At 52.9% G+C, this 15371-nt stretch overlaps 1 protein-coding gene across 5 annotated transcripts in view; it reads left to right on the plus strand.

Annotated features, from left to right (window-relative positions):
* Positions 1–15371, plus strand: part of NUP210 (nucleoporin 210) — a 109341-nt gene that overhangs the window by 70646 nt on the left and 23324 nt on the right. For all 5 annotated transcript variants that reach the window (XM_047096015.1, XM_047096017.1, XM_047096016.1 and 2 more), the window contains exons 21-26: positions 7455–7583; positions 8667–8794; positions 8884–9019; positions 10604–10666; positions 10834–11013; positions 14318–14398. In XM_047096015.1, the coding sequence (XP_046951971.1) occupies positions 7455–7583; positions 8667–8794; positions 8884–9019; positions 10604–10666; positions 10834–11013; positions 14318–14398 (717 nt within the window). The remainder of the gene's footprint in view (positions 1–7454; positions 7584–8666; positions 8795–8883; positions 9020–10603; positions 10667–10833; positions 11014–14317; positions 14399–15371) is intronic.

Below are 15371 nucleotides of genomic sequence, written 5' to 3' on the forward strand. Positions count from 1 at the left end.
CGGAATGTGTCAGAGAACGTATCAGACCACTACCAGAAGTCATAAATGTAGGCGGCCAAGAACAAAGACATGACACCTAAGTCGTGTCATTAAATTGCCACAGTGCTGTTGCCTTTGGGTGGCTCCAGAGGTCCTTTTCTCGGTTTGCATTCACTGACCATCTTGACACGGGTGTCACAAAATTATTTGCCTCTGGAGTGGGATAGGTGGAAAGTAAATGAGGGACATGAGCAGGGTTTCCCATGAGGAACGGACCTGGAAGTGTGGGAGAGGCTTAGTATCAGTGTCAGGGAGTAGTAGGGGGTGGTGGGGACTGTGGCAGAGTGGAAAGCAGAGACTGTGTCTAAGGGACAGCTGCAGTGTGCCTCTAGTGGCCTTTTGTTATTTTTAAAAAGATTTTTGTTTTTGAGAGAGAGAAAGCACACAAGGGGGGGTGAGGGACAGAGGGGGAGAGAGAGAGAGAGAGAATGAATGAATGAATGAATGAATGAATGAATCCCAAGCAGGCTCCATGATCAGTGCAGAGCCCAGGGCAGGGCTCCATCCCACAACCCCGGGATTATGAGCTGAGCTGAAATCAAGAGTCCAACGCTCAACCGCCTGAGCCACCCAGGCACCCCTTTCTGTTGTTTTTTAACAACAGCTTAATATTGTGGTATAATTCCTATGCCATACCATCCACCTATTTAAAGTGTGCGATTCAGTGGTGTCTAATACATTCCTAGGCAGGTGCAGCCATGACCACAGTCAGTTCTGGGGCATTTTCATCACCTCAAACAGAAACCCCGGACGGTTGAGCCATCTCCTCCCTGCTTTTACACACACACACACACACACACACACACACACACACACACGAGTGTTGGACTTTGGCAAATGCTCTGTGTCTCTTGAAATATTGATGTGGTTTTTTGTTTTGTATTCTGTTGATATGATGAATGGCGTTAGTTGCCTTTCAGATGTTAAACCAACCTTGCATTCTTGGGACAAGCGCTACTTGATCGTGACATATAGTTCTTTTTATATGGAACTGGGTTCCGTGTGCTAATATTTTGGCGGGTTTGTGTCGTTAAGAGTCGGAAGAGATGCTGGTCCGTGCTTTTCTCTTCTGTGATTTCTTTGTCCGGTTTGGGTATCAGGGTAACACTGGCCTCACAGAATGGCTTAGAAGTGTTTCTTCTTATTTTTGGAACAGTTTATGTAGACTTGGTAATAATTACTCTTTTTAAAAAAAAATAAATGTTTATTCATTTTAGAAAGAGAGAGCAGGGGAGGCGCAGAGCAAGAGAGGGACAGGGGATCTGAAGCGGGCTCTGAGCTGACAGCAAGTGAGCCCGATGTGGGACTCAAACTCATGAACTGTGAAGTCATGACCTGAGCCAAAGTCGGACGCTCAGCTGACTGAACCACCCAGGCACCCTGCTAATAATTACTCTTAAATGTCTGGTAGGATTAACTGGTGAAGCCACTAGGCCATCATCTTTCCTTCGTGGGTAGTTTTTTTATTATAAATTCAGTCTCTTTGTTTGTTATCGGCCTATTCACATTGTTTCTTTCTGAGTCAGTTTTGGTGACTTGGGTCTTTTGAGGACAGTTGAGGTTTTTTTTTTTTGTTTTTGTTATTTGTTTTTACATTTTTTTACATTCTTCCAGTGGTCGGCCTTGGTCTTTACCTGTCTGTGGAGAGGACGCTTTTCCCTGGTATGGCCCTTCAGTGAAGGGTGAGGAAACACGTCATAATGTTCTTGTTCCTCTCAGAGGCACAGTCTCACATGGCAGGACCTCTGAGGTGTGTGGCCATAAATCAGAGCAAGAAAACACGATCTCTCAGCACCTGGGAATAAATGTGTGCTTCTAGAAGCCCGAGATCATAGGAAGCTGTCCCCTGAGCATTTTTGTTCCCTTTATAAAAGAAAGAATAATTCCCTGGCCATCCCTCCTGCCATGTAAATGAGTGTTTGCTGTCACATCCTTCATATTAAAAGGAAAAGCTCAAATCGTAAATAATTCTGACTGCTTGAGATATGCCTTGCTTTGCTTTACTTCTGGAAATTAAAAATAACTCCCCTGTTATCAGGAAGAGGGAAGTTTCAGGGCCCCTGGGTGGCTCAGTCAGTTGAGTGTCCAACTTTGGCTCAAGTCTCGTAGTTCACTAGTTCGAGCCCCACGTCGGGCTCTGTGCTTGCAGTTCAGAGCCTGGAGCCTGCTTCAGATTCTGTGTCTCCCTCTCTATCTCTGCCCCTCCCCCACTCATGCTCGCTCTCTCTCACTCTCAAAAATAAACATTAAAAAAAATAAAGAAGAGGGAAGTTGCAGTTCAGAAAAATGTGCACAGTGCCAACAATGCTTGGGGACCCCTTTACTCATATTTACCTCGCACCATACGTTTTGAGTAAGCCCTGAGGATAATCCTGCAGCCAGAGAGAGAACTTTCCTCCAAGAACAAATGCTTTGAAGAGCCCGTGTTGGACTGGGCTGCCTCTGTAGGTAGTGAGTGCCCCGTCTCTGGAGGCAACCAAATGGGAGCTGGGACCCTTGTCTGGAAGACTAGAGATGGGATTTCAGCATCAGAGGCAAGTTTCCCCAGGCGACCTGTGAGCCCCTGTTCAGTCCTACAATTCTGCAGTTCCCTGTGCAATCCCCCTCAGCAACAGATGCTAGGATTCTCCAATCAAGACAAATATTGATGTCCCCATTTTATAGATGGTTCTAGTAGAGCTATAGCCCTTCTCTCTTGCCTGGGGACTGGCCCTTTGCTCGCATGTCTCATTGCTTCGTGGCCCTTATGGAACGGGACACGGTGCCCAGTACAGACGTCCCACAGGACAAGCCTAGCACACTATGGGACGTACCAGCAGCAGCCCGTGTGACAGGCCCTATGAGAGTCGCTTTTGCCCCAGAAGGTGTCCTGAAGGCACCTTGAGCCCTGGCGTCTCTGCTTCCCATCACCTGTGCAGAGACCTCTGCACCTCGAGGTGGAGATTGGGATCCGGTTCCCCTTGCCTCTTCTGCAACCTGCCGGGGAAGTTTTTCACGGAGCGTTGACAATCTGTGACAGATCCTAGCAGCTTCTCTCAGACGGTTGTTTCTGAAGGACGTTTACACATTTCTTTGGCATTTTCCAGCTGCTAATTAGCAACATTCTCATTTCCCTTAATCACAGAGACAAGAAAGCCCACAGGAGTTTTTCAATTAGCTCATAGAAAATGTTTCTTTCTTTCCTATTGATACACATTCGGGATGCAAGAATGGCTTCTGGGTGTGTTTCGGCTTCTGAGCGTCTGTCTCTGGAAGGCAGCCGCGGAGCTCACGCACCGGGCCCATTGTGGAGGCTATTATGTCCACACAATGCATGGAGGGCTGTGCGGAATTCTGCTCACACCCCCTAAAACTCTGCAAGGGGCCTTCGTTTCAGTTTTAGCTGGGTTGCCCCTAGGAGTGTTTACCCGAGTTAAACTTAGGGTTTCTTTCTTCTCACCGATTCTTTGTATTTCAAACCAAGTCTTTCCAACAGAAGGATCTTATAATCATGCGATTATAAGAGTAGCGGGGAAGGCCCTACTGTGCGCCAAACACTTTGTACCTTTAACTAACGCATTCATCTCGCAAAGATCGGTGCCTGTCGTGGGCCTGGTCCCGGTCCAGGCACTGGGAGTCCGTGGGGAACACCTCATGAGCCACAGTGTTTCTGCCTATTTCCTTGGTCCCGTGATCATGGTGACATTGTACGTCTGTGGAAGCGCGTCAGGAAGGAAGATGAGGCGGGTAGCAGGTGCGAGCCTCAGGGTTTGAACTTGGGTGTGTCCTGCTTTCCCCTTGAGTGTGACCCGTGGACACAGGTACCCGTCCCAGTCCTGGCCCTGCAAGAAGGCATAGGGCTGGCTGGGGTCCCTGGCTGGATTTCCACCCAGCCTCCAAGCCAGGGTTCTTCTTGGTGTCTGTGATCTTCATGGGCTCGTGGTCACCCCCTCGGGGTCTCGATGGCATCCAGTCGGGGGCACAGACCCCAGTGCTTGCGTGGCACGGCCTGACCCACCGCACAACATTGACAAGCACGCTACCTAATAGGAAGCGGGAGCTGATGGCTCCTGTGACGTGTGGAAATATTTATAGGGTCCTTACTCTTCTATGAATGCTACCCATCAAGGGACAAGTCTGAAGTGTGTGGGGGCCCAGGGAAGCGAGGAACCGGGATGATGCGGGCAGACCCTCGGGGCCTGATGGGCGCAAGTAGACATCACGGCTCCAGCCCACTCACGAGCTGCCTCCGGTGCTACTGACAGTGTCTTAATGAGCAGTAATGCATTCATTGCCTCTGAAGAGATGACAGGACTTTCCTCTGGGCTCAGTGTTCGCTGAAGTTCTCAGGTGGCACCTTCAACACTTGGAAATTAGAATTCGCTCTGGGCTTGGATTTTTCTCCTCCTCCTCTCCTTCATACTCGTGCCTCAATGTCGGTCAAGAAGCGAGTGGACCCAGAAGGCCTGCAGAAACAGACGTGCACAGTCTAGAGTTTGCAGTGAGGCAGGCCCCCACTCTGCCTCCAGCTGCCTGGCAGGTCCCCCCGCTTCCCCCAGAGCAGCTTCTTTGTCTCCCAAGGGGCCTGGTGAACTCTCTCCCTTAAAGCTTTGTTCAGGGGAGGCGAGGCGAGCTGATGGGTGCCAGCAGGCAGGCCGGCCGGGCCATGCAGCATCTCTGCGTCTGTCACCCGGAAGGTGGCCGGACCTCCAGCCTCTGGGAAATCAAGCGGAAGACGAATTGATTTCCCCTCGCCACTTTACGTCTTTGTTTAAAATGTGCAAAATGGTCCTTTTGAAGGAGAGAAAAAAAGAAAACGAGAAAGCTTTCCGTGCATTCCCCTGTGCGGGTCTTTCAGCAGCCAGTGCGACGTGTAATTTCTTCGCACTGTGAAGGACACGCCAGGTCCTGACAGCAATAACTTCTGCAGGAGGATTAGATCGGAGCCTCGCGTTAGGCTTTCAAAGAAAGCTCTCATTTCTCTCTCAAGTTTTTAAATGAGTTTCCGTTGAGGGAAAGAGAATAAGCCAGGATGAATCGTCCTCGGCAAAACTGGAGGCCCCTGGTTTCCAGACCCCACTCCTCGGCCTGTATTTAATTCCGGACTCGTGTGGCAATGGCTCAAATTGCACAGGCATCGCTTTGGAAGGCGAGTGTGATTTCCGCCACGGGATCTTTGTTAATCGACTCTAAGTCATCGTGTGGAATAACTCAGGCACGCCTCATCCGGGTTGATGTGCCCTTGAGCTCAATGACACCGGCAGGGTTTCCAGGTTGGCCGAGCTTGCTAATGGGGCTGGGGCCTGCCTCAGCTCTGGCCTTTTCTGGCCGGCCCCGCCCTCCTCCCCTGCCCACAGTTCCATTTTGGTTGCTCTGGCAGAGTGTGGCAGAAGGGGCCCTGAACTGGGAGCTTGGGCACCTGGGTTCTCTCCCCAGTGCTGCCCCTCCAAGGCTGGGTTCCCGTCCTGAGTGGGCCTCAGTTTCCCCATATGTGCTTTGAAGGAGTTGGATCACAGCACTTCCCAAAGAGATGAGGGTACATGGGGTTTGCAGACTTTTTTGTTTTTTCCCTAGAATTTCTAGGTTTTAGCAAAGCTAAAAAAGTGAAGCTAAGGAAGCAAGCTGGAAAGTCAGGTTTCTTTGCCGTAACTGCAGTGACCTAGAGCTGTGATCCTGGATCTTGACCTGATTGGTACATGTTTTTTGGTACTGTGCCGGGTGCCAGGCTCAGCCCTGAGGCTACAGCTGGCGAGAAGACAGCCTGAGGGAGGATGGACACTAGGCCACGGTCTCCGTCATGGCCAAATTATATGCAGTAAAGCTGCACTAGGAGAAGTGAACAGAGGTAGCTCTTAGCTGTCTGGTCAGGGAAGACTTTTCTGAGGAAGGATGCTTGAACAGGGGCCTGAAGGAAGAGCAGGAGCCAGCAGGTGAAGACAGGGTGCGGGGGAAGAACCCCAGATCATTAAGATGGACTGTGTGGTCTGCAGGCAGGCAGGCAGGCAGGTGCTAGCTGGCTTTGAAGAACAGAGCAGAACTGTGGCTGGAGCCTGACAGTGGTGAGGGATCATGGTTTACAGTGACATTAGAGCCATGGGCAAGGGCCAGCTCGTGCCAGTTTCTTCCAGGATGGGCTAAGGATTTGGACTCACTCTCTGGGCAGTCTTTGAAGGATTTAGAAAAAAAAAATTTAAATGCTTATTTATTTTTGAGAGAGACAGAGTGTGAGCAGGGGAGGGGCAGAGAGAGAGGAAGACACAGAATCCGAAACGGGCTCCAGGCTCCGATCTGTCAGCACAGAGCCTGACGTGGGGCTCAACCCCACAAACCGTGAGATCATGACCTGAGCCGAAGTCAGACACGTAACCAGCTGAGCCGCCCAGGTGCCCCATTTTTTGAAGGATTTTAACCTGGATATGATGTGATCATATTTGGCTATCTCATTAGGGTCAGAAATCTGCTTTTTATTTCCCCCACTGGTTCTTGATATTGAAATTCTAGCTTTGCAAGCACTGAACCATTCACTGTAAACATCCCCTGCCCCCCATGACTGTAACACCACAAGCTGCAGGCAGCAAAGCCAGGGTTAGAGACAGGAAGCACCGCTCTGGATTCACCCACCAGCTCTGTGGCGTACCCCACTTGCCCAGCCCCCAGACCACGTAGTTGAGATACATGCCTAAACGATACGACACATCACTGCAAGTGCATCCACAGCATGGGAGAGTGATTATGGTGCAGTTTATTTGGGGAGAGTTGCTTCTGAACGTGTGGTCCCAGGAAGCAGATAGGGAAAGAAGGAGGTTTAAAATTGGGGGTGGGGGGGTCTTTGCAGTGAAGACCGGAACACAGTAACCCGGGTGTGTCCATCTCCTCGGAATGTTCACAAGGTCTCTACTTCAAGCACGGCTGAGGCAGAGATGAATGAGACTCACAGAGCTAAACCTTGAGACTGTGATGGCCTCTATGGTCTCTTTGCGGGTTCTGAGATTCTGCAAGGTCAGGTTAGGACTTCTGAGTGAGAGGTTTGTTTGGAAAGGAGCTATGTCATGCATGACACTCTTCTGTCACCAGAGCTGCAGAGGCAGGTGGCCTGCACAGAAGCTGGGAAATCCCGGGTTGGAATCCTCATTCTACCTCCGAATTGCTCTGTGCCCCGTGGCCATCGACTGCCCTGCTTTAAGCAGCTTCCGTTTTCTCCTTCTCATAAATTGGAGTAAATGCTCTCGGGGATCCATCCCAGTTCTACCATTTTACATTTCAAGCACTTCCCCTGGCTGGCAGTGGGGGCTCATGGCGAGGGGTGGGCAGGGCAATGCTTGGGTTAGGATCTTCCTCTGAGCCCTGGCCCAGCCGTCTCCTGGAGATGGTGTCCCATGGGCAATGGGCTGATGCCATGAGCAGCTGCAGGACTGAGCCCCACTCCAACCTTCCAGGTGTTCCCTTTGCTCCCGGGCGTGTCGACCATCATGATCCATGACCTGTGCCTGGCCTTCCCAGCCCCGGCGAAGGCCGATGTCTACGTCTCGGACATTCAGGAGCTGTACGTCCGTGTGGTTGACAAGGTCAGTAGCCACTCCCTAAAAGGCCCCTCGCTGCTGATTCACAGAGGCTGGGAGAGCAGTGTTTCTGTGGGAGTTATCTTCCTCATGCCCTGTTTCTGAGTCCCTGTACCCAGCTCCCCCTGCCCCCCCGCCCCCACCCCGCCAAGCTGCTTTGAGCTTATGATGTTGTCTCACCTCTGTCGTTCCGCGTGTGTGATGTCAAGCAACCTCTGAGGTTATACTTCTTCCTGCCAGTTGATATCGGTAAAAGCTCAATTGCGAATCCCGCCCGACGTCGTCTCCTCATGAGCCCCGACTTGGGGATTCTCGGTCTCTAGCTGGTGTAGTTACTAACCGGCCAGGCATACCCCTTGCCGATGGTGAATTTTCTCCCTAGCGTGTGGGTTTTGGAATCTCATCAGCAAATGAGTAAAATGAACTATGCCAAGTGCTTTTGCAAAAGGAATGCGTAATAGATCTAGGCTTTTCTTCAATGTAAACAGGGAATTTTTATTACTGCGAATACCTGAAGGAGGTGCAGCCAGGCTTATAGAGGGTTGCTGTCAGGTTCCTATCTTCCTGACTGGAGAGAATAGTTAGTAATTAAAAGGGGAATGTTCGAGCAGCTTAGAGTGCTTGAAAAGCCAATATTCTGTCACACCGCCTCAAATGTTCCTTCTGTGGTTTTACTTCCACTGGTAATTTGCTGATCAGAGTTCTACTTCTTCACTAAGCATTTCTGACTCTTGGTATCTTAAAGTTCTTACTGTATGTATCATATGGTGCCAGATGTGAGCTGTTCAGTCAGTGAGCACTTATGGAACTCCTACTGTATGCCATTCTGGCTGTGTCTGTCCACTCTAACTAGATTCTTAATTCTTTAAGAGCGGAGAGCGTAATTTTTGCATTTAAGGATCCCCAAAGCTCTTTGTGTGCAGTAGGCACTTAATTAATTTTCATCTGTTGATTGGCTGATTGTCCGGAGTTCAAACTAGGTCTGTGGGTTTAAGGTTGATGACACTTTCACAGAAAGCCTTAGGGTACAGTAGGTGATGAAACTGGTCATTCAAAGGCTACCCTGAGTTTCTGTCCCCTATGATGCAGGTGGAGATTGGAAAGACGGTCAAGGCATATGTCCGGGTGCTGGACTTTCACAAGAAGCCTTTCCTGGCCAAATACTTCGCCTTCATGGACCTGAAGCTCCGAGCAGCCTCCCAGATCATTACATTGGTGTGAGTCCTCCTAGGGGTCAGAGGAAGGCATCTCAGGGACAGGACTGGCAGGTCCAGGGGAGAAGTCCCAGCCCTTCCCTCTGTTCCAGGGCCCTCGATGAAGCCCTTGATAACTATACCGCCACGTTCCGCATCCACGGTGTGGCCATTGGCCAGACCAGCCTCACCGCAACCGTGAGCGATAAAGCTGGACAGCGAATCAACTCAGCCCCGCAGCAGATTGAGGTAAAGCTGTTTCCCTTCCCACCTTCCTGTGTGGGATCAGTCCAGCCCTTACTGCATGCGTGCACGGGGTGGGAAGTGTGTCATTTCTGTGGCGGGCCAGGAGTTATGGGGGTAGCCCAGGAAGCTGCCGTGGAGAAACCGTGTTAAAATCTATGCCCTGCGATGTCCCCTGATTAAAAGGGAGCCATCATCAGTCCCAGGGATCTGGGGAGGCAGCTCCAGAGGGAGGGACCTGAGTGATTTTTACCTCCCTCTGGGACAGAGTGGGCAGGATGTGGCTCAGAGAAAGGTTGCCGCTCGTCACACAGCCGGGGAGTGGAAGAACACTCTTGAAACCCTTTGGTGCCAGAAGGGAGCGGCTGGGTAGAAGCCGTGGGCAGATTCAGGCTCCTGTGTGGAAGCCCATCTTGACAGTCGGTCTGAACCCGCCCTTAGAAGCAGTGGGCTTTTGTCGTGAGCTCCTGGAGCAAGCAGGTCCTGAGTGAGGGAGCTCTGGGGCACCCCGCGGTCATCTCAGTGTGTGACTTGGGACTCGTCTTGTGGCATTAGGTGTTCACACAAGCCTCCCAGTCCAAGTTTTTCCGTCCAAGTTTTTCCATCAGCTGCTTGTCTCCTGCCAGCGTCCTCCACGGGTCTCGTCCACCCAGGGGCGGATAGACTTTATATTAAACTGTGCCGGAGCTGGTGGTTCTGGTTCGTGCCTCTAGAAGGAAGGGCTCCTTTCTTCTGGTGAAGAAGAATTCATTTCTGCTATAAATAGCTCAGCCCTGCGGAGACTAATCCTGATGCACAAAGCAGCCCCTCGGCCGACCGCCACACTCCTTCACTGCACAGGCTCTTCCTGTGCTCCTGCCGGGCGGGCACTGCGGGGGGTGTAGGACGATGGTGTTGGGCTTCTTTGTGCTGCAGAGACCAGGACATCCTTGTCCTTGACCCCCCACACCCCTCTTTCTTCATCTGAGAAGTTTTGAGGGCATCGAAGTAGAGCACTATTCTCAGGCAATTTATCAGTAGAAATTGGAGAAGTTCAGTGAAATGGAACATCTTGAAGGCACTGGAATGTAAACCTTGACGTGCATCGGAATCCCCTGGAGGACTTGTTAACACATAGATTTCAGGCCCCCCCCCACCCCTGCCGCCCTGCCTCATTCTGGTTCCATAGACCGGGGTGGGCTGGAGAATGTGTATTTCTAATGATTGCCGGGTGACCCTGGTGCTGCTGGTCAGGGGACCGTGCCGTGAGAACCACTGCTCTACGCAGGGGTCTCACATGAATAAAATTGTCTTTCTTTTCATGGTGTTTCACATCTGGTGAAATGAAGCATCGTTGTAAACAACAGAGCATGCCCCTGAGAACCACAGATCCTCAGGCCCATGGGCGGGCTGAAATCCTGGGGGGGGGGGGTGCTCAGCCCCCCCCCCCCCCCAGAGCTGGTCAGGACCCCAGGCCCTCGCCAGTCCCTTCTAACAGAGGAGGGATGTCCAGGCACCGTGCCTCCCTGAAAATATTCAGGGGTGAATTCTGCCCAGCTGCGCGAGCTTGGAACACGACGGCCCCCTTCTCTCTTGTGTCTCCACACGCAGGTCTTTCCCCCGTTTAGGTTGATACCCAGGAAGGTGACGCTGATCATCGGGGCTATGATGCAGGTAGGAACCAAAGGCCGCGTGCTCGCCCACCCCCACCCGTGGCTCCTGCCTGGCTCCAGGCTGGCCTGCCCTCCTGGGCGCCAGAGGGCTAAGATGGGGCGCTCTGGGCCCTGAGCTCTGAGGATGAGGCAGGGGCTGATGGGCGCTGCTATTTCTCCCTACTCCAGATCACCTCGGAGGGTGGCCCCCAGCCCCAGTCCAACATCCTCTTCTCCATCAGCAATGAGACCGTGGCCGTGGTAAACAGTGCCGGGCTGGTGCGGGGGCTGGCCGTCGGCAATGGCACCGTGTCTGGGGTTGTGCAGGCCGTGGACGCTGAGACCGGCAAGCTTGTCATCGTGTCTCAGGTAACGAGCGTGGGCTCCACTGGATGTGGGTGCTTCCGAAGCCTCCCTGGACATGAGCCCTCTAAGTGCTGGGGTGCACTGTGCCCCTCAAGAGCTGGGGTGCTGGTCAGCTGGGATGGGGAGGAAGTCTGTTAACTGGGTCTGGCTCTGCTCATGAGGACCACCCCTCTCTGAGGGTCCTGCTTCTGCCCTCTGAGTCCACAGCCCCTGTCTGCCACCTGACCCCCCACCAGGGCCAGCCTAGCCAACTTGGAGCCCCCCAAGATCACTCAGAATTCTCCAGACTGAGTCTCCCCAAGCGCTCTTTTTTTTTTTTTTTTAATTTTTTTTTTCAACATTTATTTATTTTTGGGACAGAGAGAGACAGAGCATGAACGGGGGAGGGGCAGAGAGAGAGGGAGACACAGAATCAGAAACAGGCTCCAGGCTCTGAGCCATCAGCCCAGAGCCCGACGTGGGGCTCGAACTCACGGACCGCAAGATCGTGACCTGGCTGAAGTCGGACGCTTAACCGACTGCGCCACCCAGGCGCCCCTCTTTTTTTTTTTTAATGTTTGTTTTTGAGAGAGAGAGCACATAAGTGGTGGAGGAGAGAGAGAGAGAGAGAGAGAGAGAGAGAGAGGGAGAGAGAGAGAGAAAGAGAAAGGATCCAAAGCAGGCTCTGTGCTGACAGCATAGAGCCCAACATGGGATTTGAACTCACAAACCGTGAGACCATAACCTGAAGTCGGACGCTTAACTGACTGAGCCACCCAGGCGCCCCTCCCCAGCTGCTCCTTAAGGGACAGAGCCTGGTCTCCAACCCCATCCCTGCCCAGGGGATATTCCAGTGCATGATGGTCACGCAGCCTGCAGCCCTCTAGTTCTCTCAGCACCCCTGCCCCAGGGGGTCTACGGCTACCCTGTTTCCAGACGACGGTCCTGAGGCACAGCTAGTGGGCCAGGGCTTGGGGACATTCTGATGGAAAAGGGGTTACTGTTAGTTCCGACACGCTTCGTGGATCGCAGTGTGTGTTTTCAGGGGCGTGCGTAGCCAGGCTGCTCTAAGCATGTGGACGATCGGATGTCAGTAGTGTTTCAGACCCAGAGTTCTATTTCCAGGAGAAAAGGAGACCCTGAATCACGCACCAATGAACTTAAGTTATCCCCCAAGCCTCTCGGCTGGACTCGGGGACTTTTGCTAAGCGCTTTTCTGGATCAGCAGAGACAATGGAAGGCCGAGCTAGGGGAGTCCTCCCCCCAGGAGGGTCTTCCTGCCCCTCATTAGTGGCACTGACACTAGGCGGGTGAAAGTCGGTTTCTAAGTCCGATAGTTTCCCTTGTTTCCCAGGGGGTAGAGACCTCACCGGGGTCCGGAAGGGAGACGGGAGATGGTTTCCACCTCCTGAGCAGGGCTCAGAGTGCTTGGATTCTCCCTGACGGTGCCCTGTGGAAGCGTCTCAGGGGAGACTGCAGCGTGGACATGACCGTGCCAGAAATCTGGGCTCTAAGAAGAGTATTGTTTTGTGTAACGTGACTGTGGACAGCCTTTTCAGAACCCTGTCACCCTGCTCCTTGTCCAGCATTCAGGGCCCCCTGGAAGGAGTCCATGAGCTCCCATGAGCTCATAGCATCTGAACACATGGCACCCAGGGGAGCTGGTTCTGTGCACTGCCCTGGAGATGTGCCCTTCTTCCCTGCGGCTGACTTTGATCTGACATTGAGTTCATTGATTTACTCCTGTTTGCCGGAGTTTCAGTGTCTCTGCAAGTAACCGGTTAAGCCACAAAGTCCTTTTGTATCGTGGAGGTAGATGCCCTGATTGTACCTATTGATTTTTATAAAGACAAAGTGTCGGGAATGTGAAATCTGCCCTGTGGCATACAGCGGGATTCAGATAGACGTCTTGGAGGAGAAGATGAAGGGCCAACGAGGCCTTGCCTTTTTTTTTTTTTCCTTTTCTTCTGAAGAAAGGATTAGGGCTTCGGGAACCAGCCTATTTTTCTCCCCCTGGGGGCCCAGGTGGCTGAGATGGCAGCTGGCTGGAACTATGGCCAGAGGAGCTGACGGCCATGCGTTTCCCTCCCAGCCACTTCTCTCTCTCTTTTCTTTAAATTTTTTTTTTTTTTGAGAGATAAAGTGTGCAATGAGGGGAGGAGCAGAGAGAGAGAGAGAGAGAGAGAGAGAGAGAGAGTCCCAAGCAGGCTCCCCACTGTCTGTATGGAGCCCAATGTGAGGCTTGAACCCATCAACCGTGAGATCATGACCCGAGCCGAAACCAAGAGTCGGACGCTCAATTGACTGAGCCACCCAGGCGTCCCACTCCTCTTTGTGGTCTGACCTTGCTGGGCCACCTCTCTCTCCGTGTGTCTCTCATCGGGTGGGGTGGGAGAGGAACCGGGGGAGGGTCTGGCACCCCTGGGCAGGTGGAGCGACTTTGCCAGCAGTTCCATCTGAAATCCATCTCCTAGAGCCCAGGCAGGCAGTGGTTCAGCCTGAGGCCCACGTGTCCACAAAGTGTAGGGGGTTCTGCTCAGAAGCTCCCAGTTCATCTGTCTAAACCAGATCATAGAATCAGCACCCATGGCCAAAGCATGGGCCAGGACTGGCAGAAGGAGACTGGGCAGTGAAAGGGACAAAGGCAAGGAAGAGAATGGATGTTTATTGAGTACCTACTATATGCCAGGCATTAGCCCGTATCACAAGACACAGGGTGGGCTCAGTATATAGAAAAGGCTTAAGGGTTTTGGTAGCCTGGGTTCAACAGAGTCAATAGCACTATAAAGAAGCCTGATAAGGTTAATCTTTGACCAGATTAACAAGAGTATAGACTTCAGAATGAAGGAGAGTATACAGTCTGCTCTAACCAGACTCTATCTGTATCCTGCATTTGTCCCAATACCCTGATCATTGACAGAGAGTAACACATTAGATTTAGGGTCAGGAGCATCTGGAATCCTGTCCTGTGAGGGCCACCCAACCTAGAGAAGAACAGTGTCCGGTCACCACCCCCTCGTCTCTCTGGTGCTGACCCGGAACAACTCCATCCAATAGGTCTGCGGGCTCAGAGGACAAGGCTGGGAGCCCCAAGGGAACGGGAGGAACGGTGGCCAGATCTGGGTGGGGTGAGCCACCCACAAAACCAGGCTGCCTTGGGAAGAGGAGGGTGGTGCTGGACATCCGTGAGCACCTTCCAGCCATGCAGCTCCCAAGCTGGCCTTGGCAAGAGCCTCCCTGTTTGGAGGGGTCCCTTGGTGAAACACCTGTTGTTGGCTGATAGTACCCCCCTGCCCCAGCCAGCCTGAGCCCAAAGCCCTTTCCCTAGGACCTCGTGGAGGTGGAGGTGCTGCTTCTCCAGGCGGTGAGGATCCGTGCCCCCATCACTCGGATGAGGACGGGAACCCAGGTGAGACGGGGACCCCTCCACACCTGCTGCCGGTGTCGCTGTCTGAGCAGCCCCCTGGCGGGTCTCAGGCTCCGAGTTCTGGTTCAGGCTGAGCTTGCGGGGAGTGGAAGTCGCTGCTAGGTCACTGTTTCCTCTCCTGCTCAACCCCTGCTTATCTCTGGGGTCAGCTTTAGGAAGGAGCCCTACCGTTTCCTGCTCTAGGCCTCGCAGGCATTCTGTGTGTTCTCGCTCCTGGCGCAAAGCCCTCGTGGGCATAGCATTTACCCTTCTCCAGTTCTGTGTCAGCACAGTTATTGAGTGATGCCTGTGTCTCCCTCCCCCGAGCCTGTCACCCTTCCACACCTGGAATAGCACCTGGCAGGGAACAGGAGCCAACGCTTGGATAGCAGGACCTCAGGGCTTTCTGTGCGGTGACTCATTAGACGCTCATCAACAAGCCGTGAGGTGGCTCCCGGTGTCAGTCTCTATGTTACGGGTGGGGAAATGAAAGCCTAGAAAGCTTACGGCCTCTGCCCAAGGTCGCGTGGCTAGTAAGTGCCAGAACTGGAAGTTGGCCCAGGCGGCCTGGCATGGAGTCCATTCTTCCCGTTAGCGGTATTGCCTCCCCTGGTGGGCACTCAGGAAGCATGGGTTGAGGGAGCCTGTGAACCCCACCTGTGCCCATTCCACGTGAGCAGGGAGCCCCTGCTAGATTGAGAGAGGAGCAGAGGCATGGATGGCAGGGTGGCGTGGGCTGGGCTGCCCGGGGGGCTGCAGGCCCCCTGGGGCTATAGGGGGCCACATCACCAAGGGGGTCTGTCAGCCAAGGTGAGACGCCGTGCACAGCTCAAGAAGGACCGCGTGCAGAGGGGCTGGCTCTGTCTCTTGTTTGTTCATTTGCTATTTCACCAGAGCTTCTCGCCCCTGTGCCAGGCCCTTCTCTGGTTAGGGAGGAAGAGCCCCCGTTGCACAAAGGAGACAGGAAAGCGCCCGG

Source organism: Lynx rufus, unplaced genomic scaffold (assembly GCF_022079265.1).
Source record: "Lynx rufus isolate CCGP_SWC_20201006 ecotype Redwood Valley unplaced genomic scaffold, mLynRuf1.p SCAF_4, whole genome shotgun sequence".
Classification (NCBI taxonomy): Eukaryota; Metazoa; Chordata; class Mammalia; order Carnivora; family Felidae; genus Lynx; species Lynx rufus.